At 48.4% G+C, this 24,627-nt stretch overlaps 2 protein-coding genes across 6 annotated transcripts; both read left to right on the top strand.

Annotated features, from left to right (window-relative positions):
• Nucleotides 1-233: 233 nt before the first annotated feature.
• On the top strand, nucleotides 234-5,895 carry LOC102768296 (phosphatidylinositol 4-kinase beta-like; the record flags this gene model as incomplete). The annotated part of the gene is made up of 3 exons (XM_006755733.2): nucleotides 234-565; nucleotides 4,112-4,210; nucleotides 5,256-5,895. A coding segment is annotated over exon 3 (612 nt), but the record flags the coding sequence as incomplete, so codon positions are not given.
• On the top strand, nucleotides 5,873-24,537 carry PI4KB (phosphatidylinositol 4-kinase, catalytic, beta). 5 transcript variants are annotated; one of them, XM_006755689.2, is made up of 12 exons: nucleotides 5,873-6,140; nucleotides 11,250-11,294; nucleotides 13,635-13,862; nucleotides 14,670-14,897; nucleotides 17,235-17,344; nucleotides 17,900-18,004; nucleotides 18,221-18,344; nucleotides 19,392-19,657; nucleotides 22,350-22,482; nucleotides 22,738-22,858; nucleotides 23,382-23,444; nucleotides 23,774-24,537. In XM_006755689.2, exons 1-12 carry the CDS (start codon nucleotides 5,898-5,900, stop codon nucleotides 23,953-23,955), a joined length of 1,848 nt encoding a protein of 615 aa, XP_006755752.1. In that variant the 5' UTR covers nucleotides 5,873-5,897; the 3' UTR covers nucleotides 23,956-24,537. The 5 variants fall into 5 exon arrangements, with proteins under 5 accessions (XP_006755752.1, XP_006755753.1, XP_006755754.1 ...); XM_006755690.2 differs by lacking the exon at nucleotides 11,250-11,294; XM_006755691.2 differs by lacking the exon at nucleotides 23,382-23,444.
• The last annotated feature ends 90 nt before the right edge of the window (nucleotides 24,538-24,627 follow it).

Raw genomic sequence — 24,627 nt, 5'->3', positions numbered from 1 at the left:
AGGTGCAATAGTTGCTGAGCTCGTCCTCCTGAACTTGATCCATAAGTGCAGATTCCATAGGTGGAAAGTATGTTTGTGGCCAAGACCTTTGAGGACGCCAGCTGGAGAACTGGAGTGAGTTGGGACGTAGGAAACTCGTTGCCCCCTTGCATGCCATGTCTCCCTCTCTCGGCCTGCGATAGCAAAGAGGACACGTGAAGTTCCACTCATCTTCCGACTCCAAGCCTGTTTGAAAATAATCACACAACCTCGTCCCACTTCTCCCTTGTCTTTGCTCATTAGCCAGAGTGCAGTCTACTCATTACCTCCCTTTTTTAGGAGCAGCTTTACTCCTTGGAAGCACTTCCGAAGAGAAATCATATTTCCTTGGTTTTCCTGCTTCTCAGAGCTGGGTGCACACTGCATGAGAACATATTTGCTGAACACCATCCAAAGCAGCAAATTGAGATTCTTTGATTTGGGGAAGAACTTTGGGAGGAACCTTTCAGTAATTGGCATGAGATAAGAGAGAACCTAGTCCAAGCCCATGTGGGGCTGGCAGCAGGGAGGATCAGTTCAGAGAGAGGTGAGTGTACAGGTTGCTTTTCTTTGTCGTCTGTCTGTTTCAGCAGAGGCTCCAGAGCTGGCTTGGGCTGTCTGGCTGGAATCTGCTTAGACTAGCTCCATGGCACTGCAGAGAGAGTTCTCAGCCTGATTCAATATTGACTTAACTATCCTGAGACCACTGCCCTCCCTGCCCCCCTGCTGGTAGCTTGAGAATGCCCTCTCTCCTGATGCCAACCTCCCTTGGGGCTTTGAGTAACCATTTACCTGGTTCCTATTAGGGCTTGAGCCTGCTTGACTGCTTGGGCCTTCATTTCTGTAAGGAAAAAGTAGTACTGTCTCCCATCTCTATCATTGAGGTCAAGGGGGAAAGATGAGCTGAGACCTCCTTAAAGCAAGGTTTGAATTAGACCTTAAAACATGAGAAGGAACTTCTCAACAGGAGAACAGGTAGCCTAGAGTGATGTGGAGTCTGTTTTGAAGAGCAGCTTTTTAAAAAATCATTATTAAAGGTATATGTGTACTTGGTAACAAATCCAGTGGTACATGAGAGTTTATGACGAAAAGTAACAGTCCCTTTCCATTCATCTCTTCTACTCCTTTAGAGTTAACCTCTTAATTAGCTCAGTGTTCACTTCTGAAGGTTATTGCCAGAGCTTTAGATAAAATGCTTGTGTCTCTATTTCTTGATTTATTAGTTGTTACAAAGAGGATTAAGCTCTAAGATTTATACCTCTTGTCTATATGATTATGTCATTTTCATTTAAGGAAGTGATTATGTCATTTTTTAATTTCATTATTAAGGAAACCTTAAATAACATATTTGAACCTCCCTTTCTTTTCCATTAACAATTTTTAAAGAATTTTTATGAGTTTGAGCCAAACTGATGACATACACTAGGGAGCAAGATATCAGATGCTCCCTCTTTTCCATTAACTTTTTAAAAAATGTTTTTAATGATTTTAGAGATGGAGGAAGGGAGAGAGAGAGAAATAGAAATAGAAAGGTTGTTGCTCAACCACTGACCCATGCCGGCTGGGCTCCATTAACTCTAACAGTCTCTCTTAACTACCCATCTTGTGGGATGAAGATACTGGCTCTGCTTTCCCTTTTTCCAATTCATCTGATCCATCTCAAAGGAGGAGGGAAGTTGATCTCACCTATCTGTTTGGAGACAGAGCACGAAATCAGATGATCTTTTAAAGGCCATTCCATGAAAATACAGAGACATATAAAAACATGGGGATTGTTCTGAACCAATTCATATTTATTTAGCCCATGGAAAAATATTTGAAGAAGGGAATGGTGATGAACTGAGTGAGGGGATGGATTCAGGGCTCTTTACCATCCTGTCCTAGCAGAGACCAGTTCAGTAAATCCTTTAATGGAGGCCAGTGGAGGGTTGTTTGCATAGAATCTTTTGAGGTGAAGAGAAGTGGAAAGCCAAGTTAAGTGATAACACTTCCTCACCCCAGGGTCCTCTGGAGACATATACTTAAATGCTCAGTCACACAGAACACATGCCTGTAACCCCTCTGCCCTCTTCCGCTGCTCTGCTCTGAAAAACCCTGATGCTCAGATGAGGATTCCCGACATTGCCCAGACTTCGCTGTGGAACCCAGCCGTTCACTCGCCTTTCTGAGAAGCCAGCTGCTGCCGGGTCAGGGGAGGCCTCTTCGATTCCCTCCCAGTGTCACTGGAAGGCCAGGTCAGGCACCTAGTGCAACATGTGGAGCCTCCTGCGTCTGATGTCATTGAGAGCCAGGGGAGCCCTTTGATGTTAAAGGTTTGGGTTTTCCGCTTTCAATTTTTACTTATTCTCTGGCTTGTAAGGAGAAGGGTGCTGATTGCAGGACCCGTTTCTTCCTTTTTCCTTTCACTTTCTAGTCCTTTCACTTTAGAATGGTTACTTATCAATGCTGGTTTTTCTTTGCATTTGAAAGTGAAAGAATTGATACTGAGGACCATATCTGGATTTAGATTTTAGAAAACACCTCTCCTATTTTTTATTGTCTACATTTAACAAAAACAACCTACATTCCCTTCAGTACTTCCTCCCCCCTATGTTTGCTTCAGATGCAGGCTCCGAGAGGCCAGGAGGGAGGCCCAGCTTGGCAGTTTCCAGTGCAGAGCTGCTTCTATAGGAGAGAAGTCTGGTTTTCCTGCGCCTCTTGACATCATCTGGTTCCTTGGGGAGTAACAGCTGCCAAATGGGGTTTCTGTTCAGTGGGAAGGTCCCCTGAATACTCTCATAGGGGATTCCTAGCTGAGTCCCAGGGTGAAAGAAATGATGTTATCCTTACCTCTTTTACTGGTGCCAGTAATAATCCCCACTGTGATCAATCGGAGCAGACAACTACTGCATTTCCTAGTGAGATCTGAGACGCTGTATGTGGGAGAATGTCTTAACTTCATTTTCTTTGGAAGTTTTGAAATGGGGACCTTATGAGGTGTTGGTGACTTGAAAGTCTCTGGAGTAGAGAAAAGGGGAAAGATGTGCCAAGCATAGAGATTGAGAAGCAAAAGGGTTGTTTGCATTAAACAACTGAAGCTGTCATGTGAGTTTCTAAGTAGACCTAAAAGGTAGTGGTCCCAGTTGAATTAGAATGACCTTCTGGTGCAGAATGCCCTATAGAGGTGTGGCAGGGGATGATTAAAGCTTTCTTCTTATTATTCCTGTGCAACCGTAGTTGCGAGTAGAGACAGATCCATGCAGGCAGCCATGCTGGTTCTACTGCTCCGAAGGCACTGCATAATTTGGGGGGAGTATAGTGAAAGAGTTGCCACCTTTTTTACCAGTGACAAACTCAGTCTGCATCAGGATATTAATTTGGAGGTGAACTTCTTACTTGACAGAGTTGGGAGAAAAATAAACTGAAGTAGCCTTTTTTGGTGATCTCTGAGAACAGAAGAGTTCCCTCTCTGCCTTCCTGTGAGATTTTAATGCTGATTGCTGGGAGACAGGGAGCGAGACTGCATAATATTGGGCAGATGAAAGTAACCTTGACTCTTAACATGTTAGAGGTGTCGGAAGGGGCAGTGGAAAATGGGGCTTTCCAGAGTGACTAGTGCATCTGTATCTGGAGCCTCCTTCCACCTCCACAAAGTATATGCACCCAGGTTCACTAGGGTCAAAGGTGATGCCACTATTAGTTGTAAATTACCTGCACTCCAGCTCTACAGCAGCCTCTGCCTTTCTGTTGCCCATATCCTTGAGCATGTTTTAGATTCTCTCTATCTGCATTTTTGTGAGGAGGCCTCTGAGCTGACTACAATCATACTCTTGAGCTGGGTTGATGTGACATTAACAGCGTGCCTCTCCCAGTCCTTACTTTGAAATTTCTTTCTGTTCTGCACTGATTCTCCTGATCTGGATTTGGTGAGCCTCTGGAGAATCCTGTTAGGAAGGCAATGGCTTTTGTCAGCAGTGTTCTCTCTCTGAAATTCCTCCCAAGACTCCCTCCAGAGAGGGATTCCTGGTTGTGTAATTCCTGTTCCCCCTGTTCTTTAGATGTAGACCCATGAGTTCCAGCCTAATTTCTTTTCCTTTTTTTTTTTTTTCCACAGCCCCTCCAGTTCTTGGAGTGTGTATATGATAATGGGGAAAGTAGTGTTGGGATAGCAGAGGGCTGTCATAAATGTTTTGGAAGATTTTCAAACAACGAGGTAACTGTAATTCACTTCCCTTATAATAAACAGTATATGCGTGTGCGCGCACACAGGTTCACACACACTGTTTACTAAGCTTTTCAGTAATTAGGATTCAGCTAGCATTTATTGAGTGCTGCTTTGTGCCAGGGACTATGCTCCATCTTTTTACATGCGTGAAGTTAATTATTCTGCGTGGCGACAGTGAGGTATAGATATGTTTTTCCCATTTTTGCAGTCGAGGAAACGGAAACTCAGAAGCCACATGACTTGCATAAGTTCATACATTTCATAATGGCAGAATTGTTAACTCCAGCCTATTTGACCCCCCCCCCCTCAGGACTCCTTCCACTATACTTTAGCTGTCACAGCACTGGAGAAAGAGGAAGTGACATCATGAAGTCAGACAAATGGCACGACTTCAGCAGGGTGGTTGATAGTTGTTTTATAGGCATTTATTTCTAAATGAAGGTTGGCCTGGTATTGTTTGCCCTTATTCCACGGGAACTTTGATTCTAAAAGGAAAGGTAAAAATGTATCAATAACTAGAAAAATACATCAAGACTTTAATACTAAATAAAGGTGAGATACCCAGGACCTGTGTATGGAGTATTAATGAGTAAGGAAATACAGTTCAAAGAGGAAAAGAAAAAGGTTATGGGCGGGCATTTAAAAAGAGACGTGGGAAGAGCACAAAGATAGAATAGGGACAAAGGAATAAGACCAGAATTGCTTTTCAACCTAGCTGAAGAATTTGTAACGCTGTATAAACAGAACACATATAAAGCAACATTTTGTAAATACAAGTTAGGAACAGAGCCCAAGCTGAGTAACTAAATTCAGAAGGAATGAAGGGGAAAGCCGTGATCAGAGGGGAGGTGGTCAGGGAATGCTTCTTGGCGGGAGATGACTTTTCATCTGTTTTTGAAGGAGTCCAGATAGACAGAAAGAGAAGAGGTGCCTAGGAAGGTTTCATGGCAAAGGGAAGACCTGAGGATGGCACCACTAACCTGTATGTTTATGTGTCTCCCTTTCTGTTCCTTTCTCCTCTTCCCTCCTGTAGCTTGGAAGCTCGAAGTCTGGCTGTGGCCATGGGAGACACGGTAGTGGAACCTGTCACCCTGAAGCCAACTTCTGAGCCCACTCCTGGTCCATCAGGGAATAACGGGGGCTCCTTGCTAAGCGTCATCACGGAGGGGGTCGGGGAACTATCAGTGATTGACCCCGAAGTGGCCCAAAAGGCCTGCCAGGAGGTGCTAGAGAAGGTCAAGCTTTTGCATGGAGGCGTGGCCGTTTCTAGCAGAGGCACTCCACTGGAGGTGGTCAATGGGGATGGTGTGGACAGTGAGATCCGCTGCCTGGATGATCCTCCTGCCCAGATAAGAGAGGAGGAAGATGAGATGGGGGTCACTGTGGCCTCGGGCACAGCCAAGGGAGCAAGAAGGCGGCGGCAGAACAACTCAGCCAAGCAGTCTTGGCTGCTGAGGCTGTTTGAGTCAAAACTATTTGACATCTCCATGGCCATTTCATACCTGTATAACTCCAAGGAGCCTGGAGTGCAAGCCTACATCGGCAATCGGCTCTTCTGCTTTCGCAATGAGGACGTGGACTTCTATCTGCCCCAGTTGCTTAACATGTACATCCACATGGATGAGGACGTAGGTGACGCCATCAAGCCCTTTTGCTCGGGGCCTACTCTTCGGACATGCACATTTCCACTCAGCGACACTCCCGTGGGACCAAGCTACGGAAGCTGATCCTCTCAGATGAGCTGAAGCCAGCTCACCGAAAGAGGGAGCTGCCCTCCTTGAGCCCAGCCCCTGACACAGGGCTGTCTCCCTCTAAAAGGACTCACCAGCGCTCTAAGTCAGATGCCACCGCCAGTATAAGTCTCAGCAGCAACCTGAAACGAACAGCCAGCAACCCCAAAGTGGAGAATGAGGATGAGGTAAAATCCCTGGGAGGGACAGAGGGGCAAGATGGCATGGAGACAGGATGTCTGACATAGGGTCACTTTGTCCTTTTCTTTCCTTCCATCTGTTTCATTTCACTGATAAAAGCATGGAATGTTAGAATGGAAAAAAACCTTAGAATTCATGTATTCCAGCTGCCTCCTTTTACAAAGGAAGAACTCAGAGACCCAGAGAGATAAAGTGACCTGTCTCAGGTCATAGAGCTAAAAGCAAGGCTGGTACACCTGACTCTGCCAATGTTGTTTTTACTAAACTGCACTGCCATTCCATTAACTCCTTACCTACTGAGAACTGTGGCAGAGACCCTCCCCACCCTGCTTGAGACCTGGGATATCTACCAGAACCTCTCAGAGCAGCAACCATGGGGAGGAGAAGGAACTATATGTGTGAATTTTGTGTGTGCTGGGCAAGGGGAGATATGAACCTCAGCCTCATTCTCCTGACCACTCCTCTTCATAATCCCTCCCTCCCACTCCCTGAAGATCCTGCTTTTTGTTTTTATAAGGGTAAGGTTCATTCCCTGTCACTGAAGCATCTGCAGAATGCCTGATACCTGCCTTTTTTTTAGGGGAAGGGATGTTGGTTGAACTTTCCCAAATCATTTAGGAGAAGCACAAAGAAAGAAGGAAGCAGTCTTGGTATAGAGTGAATCACGGACATACCCAGTGTCTAGAAAGAAGACTGAGCCACAGCAGTCGTTGTAGATGTCCATTTAGGATACAGAGTAGGGAAGAGATAAGCCCGTCAGTAGGTTATACTCACCTTCCATTCCACATCTGGACAGATACAGGGGAAGTTGCCCAGTGGACAACAAAGTGCCAGTGACCTGGTATCCCAGCCAGACAATGGTGCCCCAGTTCCCCCCTCTGACTCACCACCAGCCTAGCTCCCATCCTGGCTACCAGCCCAGCATAGAAAAGAAGGGAGAAAAGAATGAGGAATTTGCAGTTGTTGGAAAATGCATATAGCCATGGTGTTGGCATCTGCCTTTGTGGGACACATAACCCACCCACAGTTTTGATACAGTGGGACTTCTTTCAGCAAGAAGGAGGTCATAGTGACTAGGAAAGGGAAAGCACAGGAGGAAGGAGACTATAGAACTTGCTTTCTCTGGAAATTCAGTATTTTATTATGATCATTTAATAACAGGCTAAAATAGCTAACATTTATTGAGCACTTACTATGTGCATCATGTGAAGTATTGTACATTTAATCCTCACAACCACCCTAGCAGACAGATTTTTATTTTTTACCATTGAGTCAACAGGCTTAGAGAGGCTAGACGATTTGCCCAAGGTCTCTCAACTAGTGTCTGTCAGACTAGACCTCACATCACAGCTGGTACTCCTCATCATTCAGCTGATCTGTCTTGGTTATTTCTCAGCATCTGCTTTCCTAGGTTTTCAGCTGTCAGAGTCCATTTGGGGAAGAACAGCCGAGGCCTTAGCCATCTAGGTTTCCACATCCATGCATGGGCAGAGCCCACCTGTTCTCAGAACTAGAAAGGACCGTTTTAATTTCTGGTTGTACTTGGCAGGGAAGCCCAAGGCCACAAAGGGGGCTGTTACAAAGCAAGAAGAATCTTCCAGATCTGGAGAGACTAGGGTCATAAAAGGTTTGGGATTCTACCTCTTGGGGTCAAGTCTGTAGCAGTAGGAGTGTGAGCACTTGGAAGTGAACCCCAGGTGCCTCTTGCCAGGCTTGCCTTTTCTCTATGTGTTTTGTGTCCTCATCTTAGCATCAGAAAGGGTGAAGCCTCAGGGCTTTTCTTCCTCTGTGCTAATCCTTATTCTCTTTTCCTGGCATCTGACCCCTGCTCAGGTGAGATTATGGGCAGCACACTGAGATCAGGTCTTTTGTGAGAGCCTGAGTCCTCTAGTGTGGCCTCTCCAGCTGCCATTCTTCCCAGCCTGGCTTCTTTATGGTGGAACACCAGATCTAGGAAAGGAAGGAGATACTACATCCCAGCCTCCTAGGTTATCTGATGCTGGCAGGATGAGACACCCGAATCCACTGCAGCTCCTCAGGAGATGTGCGAGTGAAAGTGAGAGAGAATAAACATGAATGTCACTAGGAGTCTAAGCATTGGAATCTTCAGCACAGAGGTCTCTCCACATGCCTTTGGCATTTTTTTAAAATTATTTTATTGATTTTTTTACAGAGAGGAAGGGAGAGAGATGGAGAGTTAGAAACATCGATGAGAGAGAAACATCGATCAGCCGCCTCCTGCACATCTCCCTCTGGGGATGTGCCCGCAACCCAGGCACATGCCCCCGACCGGAATCGAACCCGGGACCTTTCAGTCCGCAGGCCGACGCTCTATCCAGTGAGCTAAACCGGTTTTGGCGCCTTTGGCATTTTGAGGATACATCTGTCAAGACCTTTGTCCCCCAAATACCAATACTTCTCCTTCTCCCCTGTCATGCAACATTTATTCACTCAACAAATAGTTATTGAGCTTGTACACTGTGTAAAGTCCTGTGCTTGAGGCAGTGGAGGATGGAAGATAAAATGCTGTCTTTCTCTCCAGGAACTTATACGGTAATATGGAGACCCCATTATCTAGGGCACTGTTTAGTTTGTGACTCTTGATTTTGTATCCTGAAACTTTACTGAATTTATTAATTTGAACAGTTTTTTGTGTGGAGTTTCTGACTCTTGAAAAGTTGTTTCCTACATATACAGAAGCTGTACACAGCTTACTAACACCAGGTGCATAACTGTCTAAGCCTAAGGTCTGAACAGAGACTCTAGATCAGTGGTTCTCAACCTTCTGGCCCTTTAAATACAATTCCTCATGTTGTGACCCAACGATAAAATTATTTTCGTTGGTACTTCATAACTGTAATGTTGCTACTGTTATGAATCGTAATGTAAATATCTGATATGCAGGATGGTCTTACGCGACCCCTGTGAAAGGGTCGTTCGACTGCCAAAGGGGTCACGACCCACAGGTTGAGAACCGCTGCCTAGATTCTGACAGTGGTTCTCAACTTTCCTAATGCCACGACCCTTTAATACAGTTCCTTATGTTGTGGTGACTCCGAACCATAAAATTTTTCGTTACTACTTCATAACTGTACTTTTGCTACTGTTATGAATAGTAATGTAAATATCTGATATGCAGGATGTATTTTCAGGGGTCGCGACCCACAGGTTGAGAACCGCTGCTAGAAGGAGACCTGACTGCTCCCATCCCTTGCTTTCCCCATAGGTTCTGAGTTTAACCCTACGCTCCTGCCACCAGGAGAGGTGCTCGGGAGGGTGAGGCCTGAGAAGGCTGCTTCTCTTCTGCATTGATCTCACGGAGACTCCTGTTTTCTTTTAAGGAGGGACAATCGGCACTCTAGCACTGCGTCCTCCCCTCGCCCATCCCCAAAGCCCACCTCTTCCAAGCAGTTGTTATCAGCCTAGTCAGGGAACTGGGCTTCGGCAGGTTCCCTTCCCATTTATAACCAACTGGTAAATCATTTAGCATAGGGAGGGGCCGAGTTATGTCCTACCCCACACCCTGCCCCACATAATGACTCGCTAGTGGATCAGCTTTGTCTTTCCAGAACTGCAACCTTTGTACAGAGAAATCTGCTGCATGTCACACTGAAAGACCCAGTGGGCCTTCCAGCCCGATAAGGTGCGGTATCAGCTTCTTGGACGCAGCTTTTCTCCTTGGAGCTGACTCAGTATGAGTGACTCAAGTGTACAGAGTAGGAGAGAGGAGTCGATCATGATATACCTCCCTTCCCCCAAGGCTGTTAATGAGTCAGACAGGGCCTGTCTGTGGGAGAATCAGCTGGATCGTTGTTCATGGAGCCAGTATCCTCCTCCCTGCTATTACTTCCCCCACCGGTGCATGGGTAGAAGTTGAACCACTAAGTCATAATAGACTGGTATCCTCACTGCCTCAGACCTCCTGCCTTGGGAGTGTTTGGCCTGGCTTCTCCCTCACAGTGCCTCTCCCCCAGATTCTTCAAGGAACAGCCTGACTACAGGACCCCCAGCCAGAATAGAACTTATCCCATGGCATTGGATTAAGTAGATGCTTGAAATGCTAATTGCAGAGTAAAAGCTCAGTGACCACTGCCCTTCTGCCCTGAGAGCTCCCAGGACTTTGTCTCTTAAGTCCAGGCCCCTCCCCTAACTGCAGGTTGTGCACAAATATTGCCCCTTCCCCCTGCTTTGGGGGAGCTTGTGGCACAGAACCCAGGATGGGCCTGTGTGTGAGCTGTAGCAGAGCCACTGAATGAGAGCTGGGCCCTGTCCCCTGTTTTGCTCATGGATCCCAGTAAGGCAGGCAAGGTTTAGGTAAACACCCTAGGCTGGGACCAGGACAGCTGCTGCTCAGCTGCTCCGCTTTCTCAGATGGAGTAAGGCAGGACCTCGCTCCCAACTTACGACAGCAAATTGTAGTTGGTTGTCACGTGAAATAGCCTGATAGCAAGCCTGTGGAGGTCTGGTAGGTAGGAAGGGTATTCATCCTTTACTCCAGCAGCATCTAGCCCAGAGGTTTCATGCTCATGGGTCTGTGATACCCCTTGTCCCATCATTTAAGGTTGGGATGAGGCTTCCTGGGTGATGCTGAGGCTGGTTAGAGAGGAGATACACCTGGCTCTGAAAGTTTAGCTTTTCTGCTTCCTCCTTGACGTTTCCAAGAAGCTAGAACACAGGATTTCCAGTGTGGGCAGTAAGGGGCCATGCAGCTTGTTAAATTCAGTCCCTCTGTGTGACCTCCACAGAGAAGGGTTTGGTTGAGAGCAGGGTTACCTCACTAAGGGTCCCAGCTTTAGGGTTTTGTCCTGGGAAGAAAGTTCCTGCAGGCAAGAAGGGAAGGGAAGAAAGTGAAAAACAGAGGCCGTTGTCTCTTCAACCTTCTGGCCCCAGGTCTGAGCTAGCCTTCCAGCGTCTCCCACAGTGCCGTAACTCTGGGCAGGCGGCATTTCTGGGTTGACTTTCTTTCATTAAAGCAGAAAGGTAGAGCTACACAAGAGAAGAGGTATGATCCAAGTTGGACCTAAATTCTTTGCCTTTGTCTCTCTCCCCTCCCTCCCTGCCCCTTTCTTCTTCCCTTGCCCTCGGCCCTTTCCCAGGAGCTCTCCTCCAGCACCGAGAGTATTGATAACTCATTCAGTTCCGTAAGTGGGGCCAGGCTGGGACTGGGTGGCAGGCTCCCCCCATGGCCGCATTTCCTCTCCGTCCCCAGGTCTTCTAAGTTCCCAGGCCAAGGCTGGCTTGAAAAGGTGCCTTTTCTTTCTGGGAGATCAGCTCCTCCCTCCCAGGCCTCGCCAGTGCCCTGAGCCCAGGCTCAGTGAAGCTCAGTGATCCTTTTCCCAGGGACAGCTGGGATGCAGTGTGACTTAGCCCCCAGCTCCCGGGTCTCTAGATCAAACAGCTGGGAGAGAGGTAGAATTTACCCCTGGATTGATGCCAACCACTGCTTGGCAGAAACCCCCAGGATCCTGTTTCTCCCACCCAGGACCCTTTCCCCATGGCTTCTGCCATCAGACCATCAAATATTTATTCAGTGTTTTCTAAATGCTAGGCCCTGTGCTGGGTGAGCTGATTCCAAAAGCAAACAGGATTTGGTCTGAAGGAAAGTTTTACCTCCTCAGTCTTTTTCTTTTTAGCTTCAACCACATTTCTTCCAGGTCTGAGTTCTCCCCTTTCCCAGCTCCCTGCCCAGGATGTTCCTTAATCACTATTCTCCTTCCTTGTTGCCTCTGGAATAACTCCTGACCTTCTGGTCCTACAGGGTCTTGGACCTTGTTCCTGGGCAGAGACGTGAGAGGAAATGCTGGACCCTCTGGGAGTTTGGATGATTTTTTTTTAACATTTTGTTTTTGATTTGTCTACCCAATCAGTTTTCTCTGTTCTGTGCTGATCCCTTTTCAATCATGATTCCTATTTCCTCCCACGTGGCAGAGCCTGTATTTGGAGGCCTGGGGTCACATTTCAAACATGCTCATGTGACGTAGGGGCCCCCAACCCAAATGCTGGTTTGAAGCTGGGAAGGAATTCTGTATCTTTAATCTGAAATGACTATGAATTGGTTGGGGTGGAGGATCCTTGGAACAGTGAGCATTTGCCACCTGAATGGGTCACTAGGGGATCAGAATGAATGAAGAAGCAAGTCTTCTTCCTTTCTTTCTCTTTCTCTGTTAGGCCCTGGAATAGTTCCAGGGACCACAGAAGCCTTGTTCTATTTTCTTCCTGAATCTCTCTTTAACCCTGCCTCACAAAGCATTCGTGACTGATCCAGACACCCTGTCGCATTATTGTGGGGCGCCAGAGGCAGCCCCTTGCGGGGTAGAGGCTGAGAGATGAGCTGTTCCTTTGAACCTGGCTCTGCACAAGTGCAGAGGTGGGCCGGGTCCTGCTCAGCTTCCAAAAGAAGCTCTTTTTTGCAGTTTGAGGGAGTGAGGGTAGACATTCTCAATCAGGAAACTAAGCAAGACACAGAGAGGGAGAGAAAAGTCTGGTGAGTGAAATACTGTTTCTGTGAACAGAGGAGATACTGTTCTTATCTAGCTGAGGGGAGACGAGGTTGGGAGCTGGGTGGCTACTTGATAAAATGCCCTTACGATAGGAGGACTTAGGGAAAAGAGCCCCTCTTCATGCCTAGCTTAGTCCACCCCACCTCACCCCCCAGACTGACTGCCCTTTCTGGGGATGACTGAAGTGCCCGCATGCGGAGCCAAGCCCACAACAGGGAGCAAATCTGGGGACCCTCATCCTGAGAAGGAGGGGAAGAGGACCCAAGGAGGAATCACAGAAAAGAGACAGGCCTTCAGGGCCATTGTTGAGGAGTGAAGGGAGCTATTGCTTTCCCCAACTTCCTGCCCACACCAGTCTCCCTCCATCTGCTTTTTCTTTCCACATTGATCATCCCCTAATCCCAAATCTGCTCATCCTCTTCTCATCCCCTGCATGCGCATTGACCTGTAAGAAATCGTGGGGTAGGCGGGGATGCCATGTAAAGCAACAGAAGTCATTTGAATGGAGTGAGTCCTCCTTTGAAAGGGGAGCTATTGACTTGGAGCTCCCCTCCTTAGCCTTGTGGGCTGGGGCTCTACCAGGGATCCAGGTGGGGAGAGGGACACCCTCATTCTCAAGGTGGGTGAAGCACTTTAGGTATAAGCAGCTCTTCGCTCTGGAGTCCCGTAACCCCCACCCATCTTGAAGCCTTGGGACAGTTCCTGAGGAACTCGGGTCCAGAGAGGAGTGCGTCCCAGAGACCGGATTCACACTCCTTTACCCTCAGTAAACAGCTCGTGGGAAGGAATGTGCTGGCTCTTTTACCTGTTCCCAACTCAGTTTGCCAGCGGTGGGTGGAATCTACTAGGCTGAGAGGTAGCTCCTTCCCTGGGGTTCTCCAGACAGATCCCTGGCCGGCACGGCCAGGAGTGATCGAGTGGGAGGGCCACTTTTTGCTATGGTTTCTTTACCGTCTTTTACTTCACCCCATCCCTCTATAGCCTGTCAGACTAGCTCCTGAGCGAGAATTCATCAAGTCCTTGATGGCGATCGGCAAGCGGTTGGCCACGCTCCCCACTAAGGAGCAGAAAACACAGCGGCTGATCTCAGAGCTCTCCCTGCTTAACCATAAGCTCCCTGCCCGAGTCTGGCTGCCCACTGCTGGCTTTGACCACCACGTGGTCCGCGTGCCCCACACCCAGGCTGTTGTCCTCAACTCCAAGGACAAGGTAGGTGGGCTCCACTTCATGGTTGTTCAGGGTTTGTGTCTATGCCTAGAGATGCCCGACCAGCATCCTAGACTCCTTCCTGGTTCGTGTGCACGTGTCCACCTTAACTTTACTCGTGGTGGTGATTCTGAGGCCCTCTTGTTCCCTGCTTGGGCTTTGTTTCTCTGGAACACAGAGGCCTGCTCTCTCCAGCTCACCTCTTGCCATGTCTCAGGAGAGTCACTCTCCACCTCTCTGTAGCCCTCTGTAACTCGTTGGCTTTCCAGATATAGCAACATTAGAGAAATATTTTGTTTCTAAGACTTTTTCTGAACAGAGGGGGCAAGGAGAAGGAGAGATTATGCCTTATTTACATTGGAGAGAATTAGCTAAGTTTATCTGCTGGTTGGAATAATATTAAAGGTTCAGGTTTTTCTTTTAGAAGTAGTGAAGATAGAGCCCTGCTTGATTGACACACTGTCCCGCTCTTTCCTGGTCTTTGTGTCTTTAGGACAAGCCCCGAGAGGCTTCCACACCTCTCTGATGGTTGTAATTGATAGTTTGGAATGGTTTGCCCAACTGCATCATCTACACATTTTGAAACTCAGCTGAACCGTTTGAAGACTTGGGTGCACTCTCTCACCCAAATTCTTTATATAGGTGTTCATAGGACAAGTTCCTCCCCAATATGGCATTCACAGAGTCAGGGGACTGATGATTGCGGGTTGAAGCTAGGAGCAGGCAGCAGGAAGAACTGTGTTAACAGAGTTGCGATTTGGGGGACAGTGGTGCAGGTGAATTGCAAATACTGTCCTCACTTTCTCCCAGGCTCCCTACCTGATCTATGTGGAAGTCCTTGAATGTGAAAACTTCGACACCACCAATGTCCCCGCCCGGATCCCTGAGAACCGAATCCGGAGCACACGGTCCGTAGAGAACCTGCCCGAATGCGGCATCACCCATGAGCAGCGGGCAGGCAGCTTTAGTACTGTGCCCAACTATGACAACGATGATGAGGCCTGGTCTGTGGACGACATAGGCGAGCTGCAGGTGGAGGTGAGGGAATTCACAGAGGTAATACTGGGGCACAACACCTATTCTCCAGGAGCTTCTGGTGTATTTGAGACAAGACAACACCCTGAGGCAGGCGCACAAATAAGGGGCAAGTAGTGTTGTGTATGAAAGGGGAAAGCTCTGAACAGCTCTAGTCTGGAGCAGATTCAGGTAGAGCTCATTTTCCAGCAGGAGTGTAGGTTAAATGTAAGGAGGAACTTCTAAGCTGAGGAAAGAGAAAGAAATTTAATCAAAATATTTATTGAACACCTGCTATATAAACTTGTTTTAGAAAAGCAGAATGGTAAATTATACATTCGTTCATTCACTGAAGAACTGTTTATGGAGGGCCTTCTTTGTGCCAGCCCTGAATGCCGTGTGCTAGTGAACAAGACCGGCCCCTGCCTGCAAGGAGCTTCTGACCTAACTGGAGAGAGTAGAAGACTGGCCAGTAGTGTGGTGTGACCCAGGTTATGCTGGAAAGGATGGGGAATTATGAGAGCACTTGATGGTGGGGGTAGCACTTACTCCAGACTTGGGGTTAGACATACCCCAAAAGATTTCCTCAAGGAAGTAATATCTCAGTTGAGGCCTAAGGATGGGTTTGAGCTTCTTGTTTGCAAGCCAGCTGATACGGTAGCAACCAAAGATTCCAGTGTTTGAGCATATGAAAGACTGCCTGCTTACCTGTGCTAGAAATAACAGCATCTAAAGTGAAGACAAGAAAAACTTAGTGACTACTAGATTATCCTTAGGACTCTGCATTAACTCTATAATGTTCTTGGTTTTAAAAAAAAAAAGCATATTTGTCACAGAAATTTAGTTAACATCTTAAAACTGAGTATGTATGTATGTTGCTTAGATAAATGTAATCACTGTAAACATCTATATGATCTGGGATTTTGTTTTTATTTTGAAATGGGAGCTTTTTTGTTTACAAGTTCATTAAAAACTAAAAACTGTTAATAAATAAATAAAGATGGGTTTGAATTACCTATTCAGACAGAGGGGTTAGCACATGCAATGACTGGAAGACGAGAGAGCTTGGCTCGTCTTAGGACCTGGAAGAAATTTTGTGTGATGTGTGAAGTGGTGACAAGTGAGGCTAGAGAGGCCAGCATGGGCCAGATTGGAGGCAGGATCCTGGAAGCTGTGGGAAGGAACCTAAACTTTATTCTGGGTTGTATGGAGCCGGGGAAGGATTTTATGTAGGGTTGTGACACAACTTTGGGGAAAGACAAGCTGTCCTAGAGCTTACAGTCCAGTTGAGGAGATTGGACACAGACATTTAAGATCACAAGGCTGTGTACAATAAGTGATGAATGGAGTTGAGGAGAAATTCTCTGGTACAGAGGGAAAAAGAAAGGAAGGGACTTGATAGTCAGAGGGAGAAGGGGAGGTTAGATTGAAGAAATGGTCCTGGACCCTAGTCTGGAGAGTCTGTTCTGGACCTTAAGGGAGAATAGTAAATACATCCCTGGCCTTGGGAGCTCTCAGTGTAAGACTGAAAGTTCTGCCTGGCCGGTGTGACTCAGCAGGTGAGCATCGACCCATGAATTAGGTCACAGTTTGATTCCCAGTAGGGGTAGGGTTGTGGGCTTGATCCCCAATAGGGGCGTGCAGGAGGCAGCTGATTGATGATTCTCATCACTGATGTTTCTATCCCTCTACCTCTCCCTTCCTCTCTCTGAAATCAATTAAAAAAAAAAAAGTTCAGCCTTCTGTGATGGTCATAGCAGTTGTTTGCAAACTTGAGTGTGCTGGGAGTCTTTCAGAGAATTTGTTAAAAATTCAGACTTCCAGCCTGGCTGGAATGGCTCAGTTGGTTGGAGCATCATCCTGTATACAAAAAAGGTTGCAGGTTCTATTTCCAGTCAGGGCACACACCTGGGTTGCGGGTTCAATCCCTAATCAGAACACACATGGAATCGATGTTTCTCTCTCACATCAATGCTACTCTCTTTCTCTCCCTGTCCCTCTCTCTCTCTTCCTTCCTCTCTCTAAGCAGGTCCTTGAGTGAGGATTAAAAAAAAATTCAGATTTCCAGATCCATTCCCAGTAATTTTAATCTAGATTGATGGTTCCATATGGGAATATGGTTTTAGTAGCATTCAGATGTTTGAGAAACACCACTGAAGGACCTATGTGAGTGCCTTGGCAGTTTGGGGTCCGAGTGATCAGGATGATATGTAACCAGGGGAGGGTTTTTGGAGCAGACTTAGGAAGAGGGGAATGATCATAATCTGCAGATAGAAAACACTCCAGGTGATCTGTGGAGGAGGTGAAAGAAGCGAGACCTGTGCCTAGCGCTTCTGACCTACCATCTCCTGCTCTCCCCAGCTCCCTGAAGTGCACACCAACAGCTGTGACAACATCTCCCAGTTCTCTGTGGACAGCATCACCAGCCAGGAGAGCAAGGAGCCTGTGTTCATTGCAGCAGGGGACATCCGGTATGGCCAGACCACACTGCCTCTCATTTTTCATCCCTCTTTAAGGCTCTGCCTGTCTCTTTCTCCTCTTCTGTCAGCCTGTCTTTCCCTTTCCTCTCTCTTTACTCTGTCCTTGTTCTGAGGCCACCAAACTTGAGGCAGTGAAGGGGCAGGTGGAGAAATTACTAGGCTACTACAGAAAGAAATTAAATGTTAAAAGGACTCCAAAGGGATGAAAGCAACAGAGGGAGGAATTAAAGCAGCGTTTCTCAGAGTGGGTCCAAGGATTCACGTGTCAGAATCGGAGAGATCTTGTTGAAAATGCAGATGCTGGAGCCACAGCTGTTTTGAACCAGAATCTTGGTAGAGGAATGGGAGGGCCTGGTGATCATCATGATTCCAAACCATCAGGTTAGCAAAAAGGTATCAGTGGTGTGTGTCCTCCACGAGTCTCTCAGCCCAGGTTTCTCTCTGTGCCTAGAATCAAGGAAATAGTGCAGGCAGTGCTGCCACAGACAGGGACATGAGGCTCTGGGGTAACTCCTCCAAGTAAATGATATACTTTCTTCCTGCTAGACGGCGCCTTTCGGAGCAGCTGGCTCACACCCCCACAGCCTTCAAACGAGACCCAGAAGACCCTTCTGCAGTTGCTCTCAAAGAGCCCTGGCAGGAGAAAGTGCGGTGAGTTGGGTGGGAGGCAGCTGTCTCCAGACCTCTCAAAGCTTGGAGACAACTGCAGGAACTCACTGCACCATCACAGTGTCCACTGGGCTCCCCCCAAATCCATCATGCCCCCAGGCAGCCCCAGTCCTTGCCTTATGGGGAGTTGGATTTGGATTTTTGGTAGAAGCTGTCTCTGTCATCACCTCTTGACACCTTTTGCTTCTTTTTATGCAGGCGGATCAGAGAGGGGTCTCCCTATGGCCATCTCCCCAATTGGCGGCTCCTGTCAGTCATTGTCAAGTGCGGGGATGATCTTCGGCAGGAGCTGCTGGCCTTTCAGGTGCTGAAACAGCTGCAGGTAAGACAGGGAGAAGGAAGGGGAGTCAGCTCACTGCAGCCCACCTGAGGGGACCACACAGGTTGTTCAAAGGAACTCTGCTGAGGACAGCTTCCTGCTCAGTTCTAAACTGGATGTAGATTAAACTAAAGCTGGTGCTTTCTTCCCTATTGTACTCCCCCTGCAAGTATAGCCACAGAACACAGCTCCATAGCAACCTCTTGTGGCCCTTTTGTGATTTGCACCCGTTCTGATTCCCGAGCTTCAGGGTGCTGGCTTTGTCCTTTAGTCAGAAACTCCCAAGTGAAAAACTCATAGCCACAGGCAGCAGTACGGTGATTGCCAGAGAGAAAGAGGGATGGGCGGAAGTAGAAGAGGTTACAGGGGGATAAATTATGATGGAAGGAGACTTGACTTTGGGTGTGAACACACAGTACAATATACAGTTGATATATTACGGAATTACACCTGAAACCTATATAATTTTATAAACCATTGTCCCAGACTTGGTGGCCTTTCAGTCCATCAAGTGAGTAAAACCCATTGAGGATGAGGGAGTTTTTAAAGAAAACCTATATAATTTTATTAGCCAATAAATTCAATAAAATGAATAAATAAAAACTCCCATCTGGTCTTTGTAAATGGGTTGCCGTGTGCTGCGATGTCAGTCCCCTGAGCCTCTAGGTTGGTCACCTGCCAGCAGCTTCACCTGTTTAATCCAGTTCTTTATACAAATATTTTCATTTTCTCGAGACGCTTTCTGTGGACCTAAATCCTTTTCCCTGTTCCTTGAATTTGAATTAATAGCTCCCACTCTCGCTGCTTGGGGGTTTCCTGTTCTGCCTTCTGGGGACTACCTACCTATGAGCTGCCTTTCCCCATATCCTCCCTGTGTCTTGTCAGAACCTGGATTTTCTTTGAAAACTCCCTGGTGCTCAGTGGGTTTTACTCACTTGATGGACTAGAATCCAAGGCCACCAGGGCCGGGAGCTTCCAAGGTTAGGGATCGAGGGCTTTCACCCCTCCCCCAACTTGAATGAAAGATGATGGTCCTGTGTCTCCTCACAGTCCATTTGGGAACAGGAGCGAGTGCCGCTGTGGATCAAGCCATACAAGATTCTTGTGATTTCGGCTGACAGTGGCATGATTGAACCAGTGGTCAACGCTGTGTCCATCCACCAGGTGAAGAAACAGTCACAGCTCTCCTTGCTCGATTACTTCCTTCAGGAGCATGGCAGTTACACCACTGAGGCATTCCTCAGTGCCCAGCGCAATTTCGTGCAAAGTTGCGCTGGCTACTGCTTGGTCTGCTACCTGCTGCAAGTCAAGGACAGGTAGGTAAATTCCTGACGCTCATCCTAACCTTTTTTCCAGGGTTATCTCTGTCCCTTCACGTGTAGTTTTCGTATACTCACCACCACCTTCCACTGCCAAGACGTAAAAGATGAGACAAACATGTTTTAAGCAGAGACAGACATGTTCACGTGCCATTAAGCCAAAGAGACAGACTGACAAGTACTGGGGTAAAGGAGTGAGATCTGAAGGATTTATGGGGAGAAGCAAGGGTTTGAATAAGCAGGCTCTTAAAGGATGAAGGAGAATGAGGGCAGAGGAAGCTGTGGGGAAGGACACAGAGTTCCACAGGAAGAAGTCAGTGTGAGTAACACTTGGGCTCCTGGCTCTGACCAGGGAGCTCAGTTGGTTAGAGTGTTGTCCCAATACTCCAAGGTTGTGGGTTCGATCCCCAGTCAGAGCACATACAAGAATCAACCAATGAATCCTCTCTCCCCCTACCCCCTTTCTCTCCTCTTCTCTCTCTAGAATCAATAAATAACAAAAATTACAAATTTTAAGAAAAGTTTGGGCTCTGCAGCCTGGCAGGAGAATAGTAGGCAGCGATGTCAGACAGGGGAGCAGAGGCTAGACTAGAAGCACCTGCACAGTGAGGCTGAGGGATTGTACTTGGCAGGTGAGGAATGGCCTGACCCAGTCTTGGTTTACTGAGTGCACCCTGTGGTACTGAGTGAGGTTAGGTCTAGTTAGGCCTTTAAGCAACAAAGCAGGAGGTAATGAGTCCTGACCCGAGGGAGGTGGTAGTGACTGAGAGCAGAAAGGAGAAGATAGATATGAGAGGCATGGTGGAGACAGAGTTGAAACTCCCAACCCTAAAATCTCCTTTTATTCCAACATACAATTTTCAGAACGTTTAAGTATTTATTGCTTTCCCCAGAGCTGCCCTTTCCAATATCACATGACCGTTCTGAGGCCCAGCCTCCCACATAGGTGAACAACACAGCATACAAAAATAATTCCACCCAGATGTGACTCAGGGTGTGCATCCTGAATGCTCCTGTGAGTTGCACCTCATGGGCATGGGCAGCTGCCCTAGGAAGGCAGAAATACAGTCGCCTGAGCTTTCAGAGCTCCCGGACATAGTAGCACTTTAGGATCTAGCCAGCGGTGCAGCTTGTCAGAAAGCTAGCATCTATTACTAGTAAGTGCATGCTGCAGCCTGACGGGCTTTGTTGAAACCAGCTGAAAACACTGTCAGACAGGTGTTTCCTACGAGGGGACTGGCGGTCAGAGCTTTCAGAACCTGTGCTCACTCCATCTGGTCAGCCCTACAGATGAGTCCCATGGAGGCTTTCCATTTGAGGGCTGAAGGAACATGTAATTGTTTATATGGAATTTGTTTACGAGCTTTAGACCAGTGGTTCTCAATCTTAGCTGCACATTAGAATCACCTGGGAATCTTTTTAAAATCCTGATTTCTGGGCCTCATCCTCCGGAAATTCTGTTTCTTTGTTATGGGGTGGGGCCACAACATTAGTAACTTTAGACTGTCCCCAAGAGTCAGGGTTTTGAATTGAGGGCACAGCCCAGAACTGAGCTGCAGGCTTGAGTAAATGGGGGCAGGGAAGCAGGTGCTGGTCAGGCCTGTGGCTTTCCTTCAGGAAGATATTTGGAAAGTCAGAGTTCATCCTTTAAGAAAGGGGGAGAGGGGAACAGGCAGCTGAGAAACCTTTAATAGTAACTCAAAAAAGAAGAGATGTAGTCAAGCCCTGACTGGAATCAGCCAGTGGAAAGAACTGGCAACACTGCCCAGGGCCCCGCAGTGGAAGCAGGTTAGATCTTTAACTGCTTCAGAACGAGGGCCCAGCCATCTCCCGCTGTTAGAGACCCCCTCACTGCCCGGGACCTTCTCTCAAGGTGTTTCCTCACCTGTAAAATGAGAGGTGGGGCTAAGACAGTGAGAATCTTTGTGGCTAAATTTGTAGTGCTTCCCGGAGTAGACAGGACTGAGGTGGGACTGGCTCTCTTTCTGTCCCTCCTTCTTGGCCACTCAGACCAACCCTGGAGAAGGTGGCCTCAGACCCGGAGCTCAGCCTAACAAAGCCTCTGTTGACACTGAGGCTGGTTATCCTGAATGGGCCAGGCCTCACATGTTTAGCATGTTCATTGTTCCTCCTCCTGCTGGTTATTCATGTCGGGGTCACAGACCTGGACTCATCTTTACTCTCTCCTTCCTGCAGCTGGCTCATCATTTCTTACTGGGGTGACTGATCAGGTAGTTAGAACTTGCCCTTGAAGCCCCCACATTATTTTACATTTAAACTCTTCCCAGCCTGCCACTCCCTTCTGGTGGGGCTCACAGGTAAAATGTTCTGATTGAGGCCCCTGAGCCAACTGCTTGGCCTCTGTGACAGCTGGTGGGAGCCTCAGAGGCTTTCTTCCCTTGCTTCTGGGCTTTCTACTAGGTTGGGATCAGTTTGGGTGATAGAATTACAATCTTAAACTATTAAGTTGTCAGTAAAAGCGACTTCAGACCCCACAGCCTGTTAACAGCTTACGTGCCCCATTTCCCGTTTCTGTTGCTGCTTTAGGCCGCAGGTTAGACTGAGTTATAGGCAGCAGGAAACATGGCAGGGGACTTCCCCGCCCGGTGTCATGTGGCCAGTGTTTCAGCTTGAGGCTGCCACCTCACACTGACTTATCCTGCCTCTTCCTCTCCTTTGCCCTCCTCAGACACAATGGGAACATCCTTTTGGACGCAGAGGGCCACATCATCCACATTGACTTCGGTTTCATCCTGTCCAGCTCTCCCCGAAACCTGGGCTTTGAGACGTCAGCCTTTAAGCTGACCACAGAGTTTGTGGACGTGAGTCAGGAAGGAGAGGTGCCTCACTGTGTTCTTTCTCTGTCATGGGAGGGGGAGCTAGTGGGCTCCCCCCAAATTACGGACAAACAGAACAGAAATGGCAGTAAGTCAGGGTGAGGCTGGTGTCCTGGGAGGCTTCCTGCCTGCTGAGAGAGTTGGGAAGTAGTGGGGTTTGGCATGTTTGCCCTAATGGAGGGAGTTCTGGCTGGGGGTACGCTGAGCCCTTATACCTACAACTTTCTCCTCCCCTCACAGGTCATGGGCGGCCTGGATGGTGACATGTTCAACTACTACAAGATGCTGATGCTACAGGGGCTGATTGCTGCTCGGAAACACATGGACAAGGTGGTGCAGATCGTGGAGATCATGCAGCAAGGTGGGGCTGGGGCGAGGCAGGTGTGGGGACGGGCTGTGCCCAGCATGGAATTTCTAGGAAGTACATTCTACCTCAAGACACCAGGCAGGCAGAGGTTCCCAGCTCTGACCCAGTACCGTTTCTCCTTCGGGACATGCCTCCTGACAGAGCTAGGTCCTGAGGATGGACGGGCTGAGGCCCCAGAAACTACCTCCTCAGAGGGAAGAGTCTCAGCTCCAGCCTCTTGGTCCCTCCCACCACTCAGCTCTTCACCAGCTCAGGTGTTTCCAGGCACCACTTTCCTCCCCGCTGGGCTTTGACCTCCAGTTGCCCTGTCCTCAGGCCCCTTCTTTGTCCTGATACTCATCCCTCCTGCTCTGAGTTGAGTAGTTCCTCACCTGTCACCTATCCATTCTCACTGTCCTATCCTCACTGCGTCATCTAGTCTTTTGTCCCTTTACCCCACTCCTTAGGGGTGCAGTATACACCCATTCTGAGCAGCCAGTCTCCTCCTCCTCCTCCCCACCCCACCCTCACCCCACAGGTTGTCGCCGTTGCTCAGGAGCACCCCTGTCTGGCCCCATGACGACGGTGGCCCAGGTCATCTGTGAGTGTCAGACGTAGCATAGGCAGAGCCCTGCAAACCAGATAAGTGCCCAGCTCAGGGCCCATTCCCCAGGACCTTTTCCCAGCCTGCCTCTGGGTCCTAAGACTCTGCCCACTCAGCTATTACTGGGGGAGATGTGGTGTTGGCCCCCTGCCCTCTTCTACCCTCATGCTCTCACCTATAGAGGGGTTTTGGAGCGTGGCATGAGGATGGGTGCCAGCAGAATTGCATCCACATGCTCAGGGGTCTCTAAGGTCTTGCTGTGGCTGTTACCACTGGCCCTCCCTCCTTTCCATCCGTGACCCTCTGCCCTTCCTGCCCACCCCCAGGTTCTCAGCTCCCTTGCTTCCACGGCTCCAGCACCATCCGCAACCTCAAGGAGAGGTTCCACATGAGCATGACCGAGGAGCAACTGCAGCTGCTGGTGGAGCAGATGGTGGACGGCAGCATGCGGTCCATCACCACCAAGCTCTACGATGGCTTCCAGTACCTCACCAACGGCATCATGTGACACCCTCTCAGGCCCCATGGGAAATGGAAGGCAAGAAATACAAAGGATCATGTGGTGACTGGAGAGCTTGCCAGGGGAGAGCCAGCTGTGGGGTCCAGGCTTGCTGGGGATGCCCTGCCCCCTGCGGTGTCAGTATTACCACCTGAGGGACCCCAGGACTAACTGCCCCCCAGAGGAGAGAGGTGACAAATGTGAGGCCGCTGGGCCTTTCTTCTCGACAGGGTCCAAGAGGTTCTTTCCACAGGCATCTTCTTAGTCTGTTCTGGGTCCCAGGAAGGGGAGAGTGGGTTCTTGGTACTTACAATTCGATCCTGTGGTCCACCTTTGGCCATGCTGCTGCCTGACTGTTCCTCCCAGGACTGACTCCTAGCCTGAGGTCCCCTTGGCATGTGGGCTCTAGCACAGGGTCCTGCCCTTGCTGAGTCCCCATCACAGAGACCAGGAGGGTTCTCACAACCCCTCGCCTACTGAGGGAACTGGCCTAGCCACAGGGAATTCCTTGCCCTGATCCCTTCCCACATCCAGGGAAATAGCTCTCAATTTTTTAATTTTTGTTTGAAATAAAGTCCTTAGTTAGCCATGTGTCATTTCTGAGTTGTATTTTTTGGGGGGTGGGGGTGAATGTAAGCGAATAGATGTACCACACAGAACAAGGTGGAGGAAGACTGCATT

Source organism: Myotis davidii, unplaced genomic scaffold, assembly GCF_000327345.1.
Source record: "Myotis davidii unplaced genomic scaffold, ASM32734v1 scaffold653, whole genome shotgun sequence".
In the NCBI taxonomy this organism is placed as follows: domain Eukaryota; kingdom Metazoa; phylum Chordata; class Mammalia; order Chiroptera; family Vespertilionidae; genus Myotis; species Myotis davidii.
Note: the sequence above shows the minus strand (reverse complement) of the source record. Positions and strands in the feature narration are given on the sequence as shown.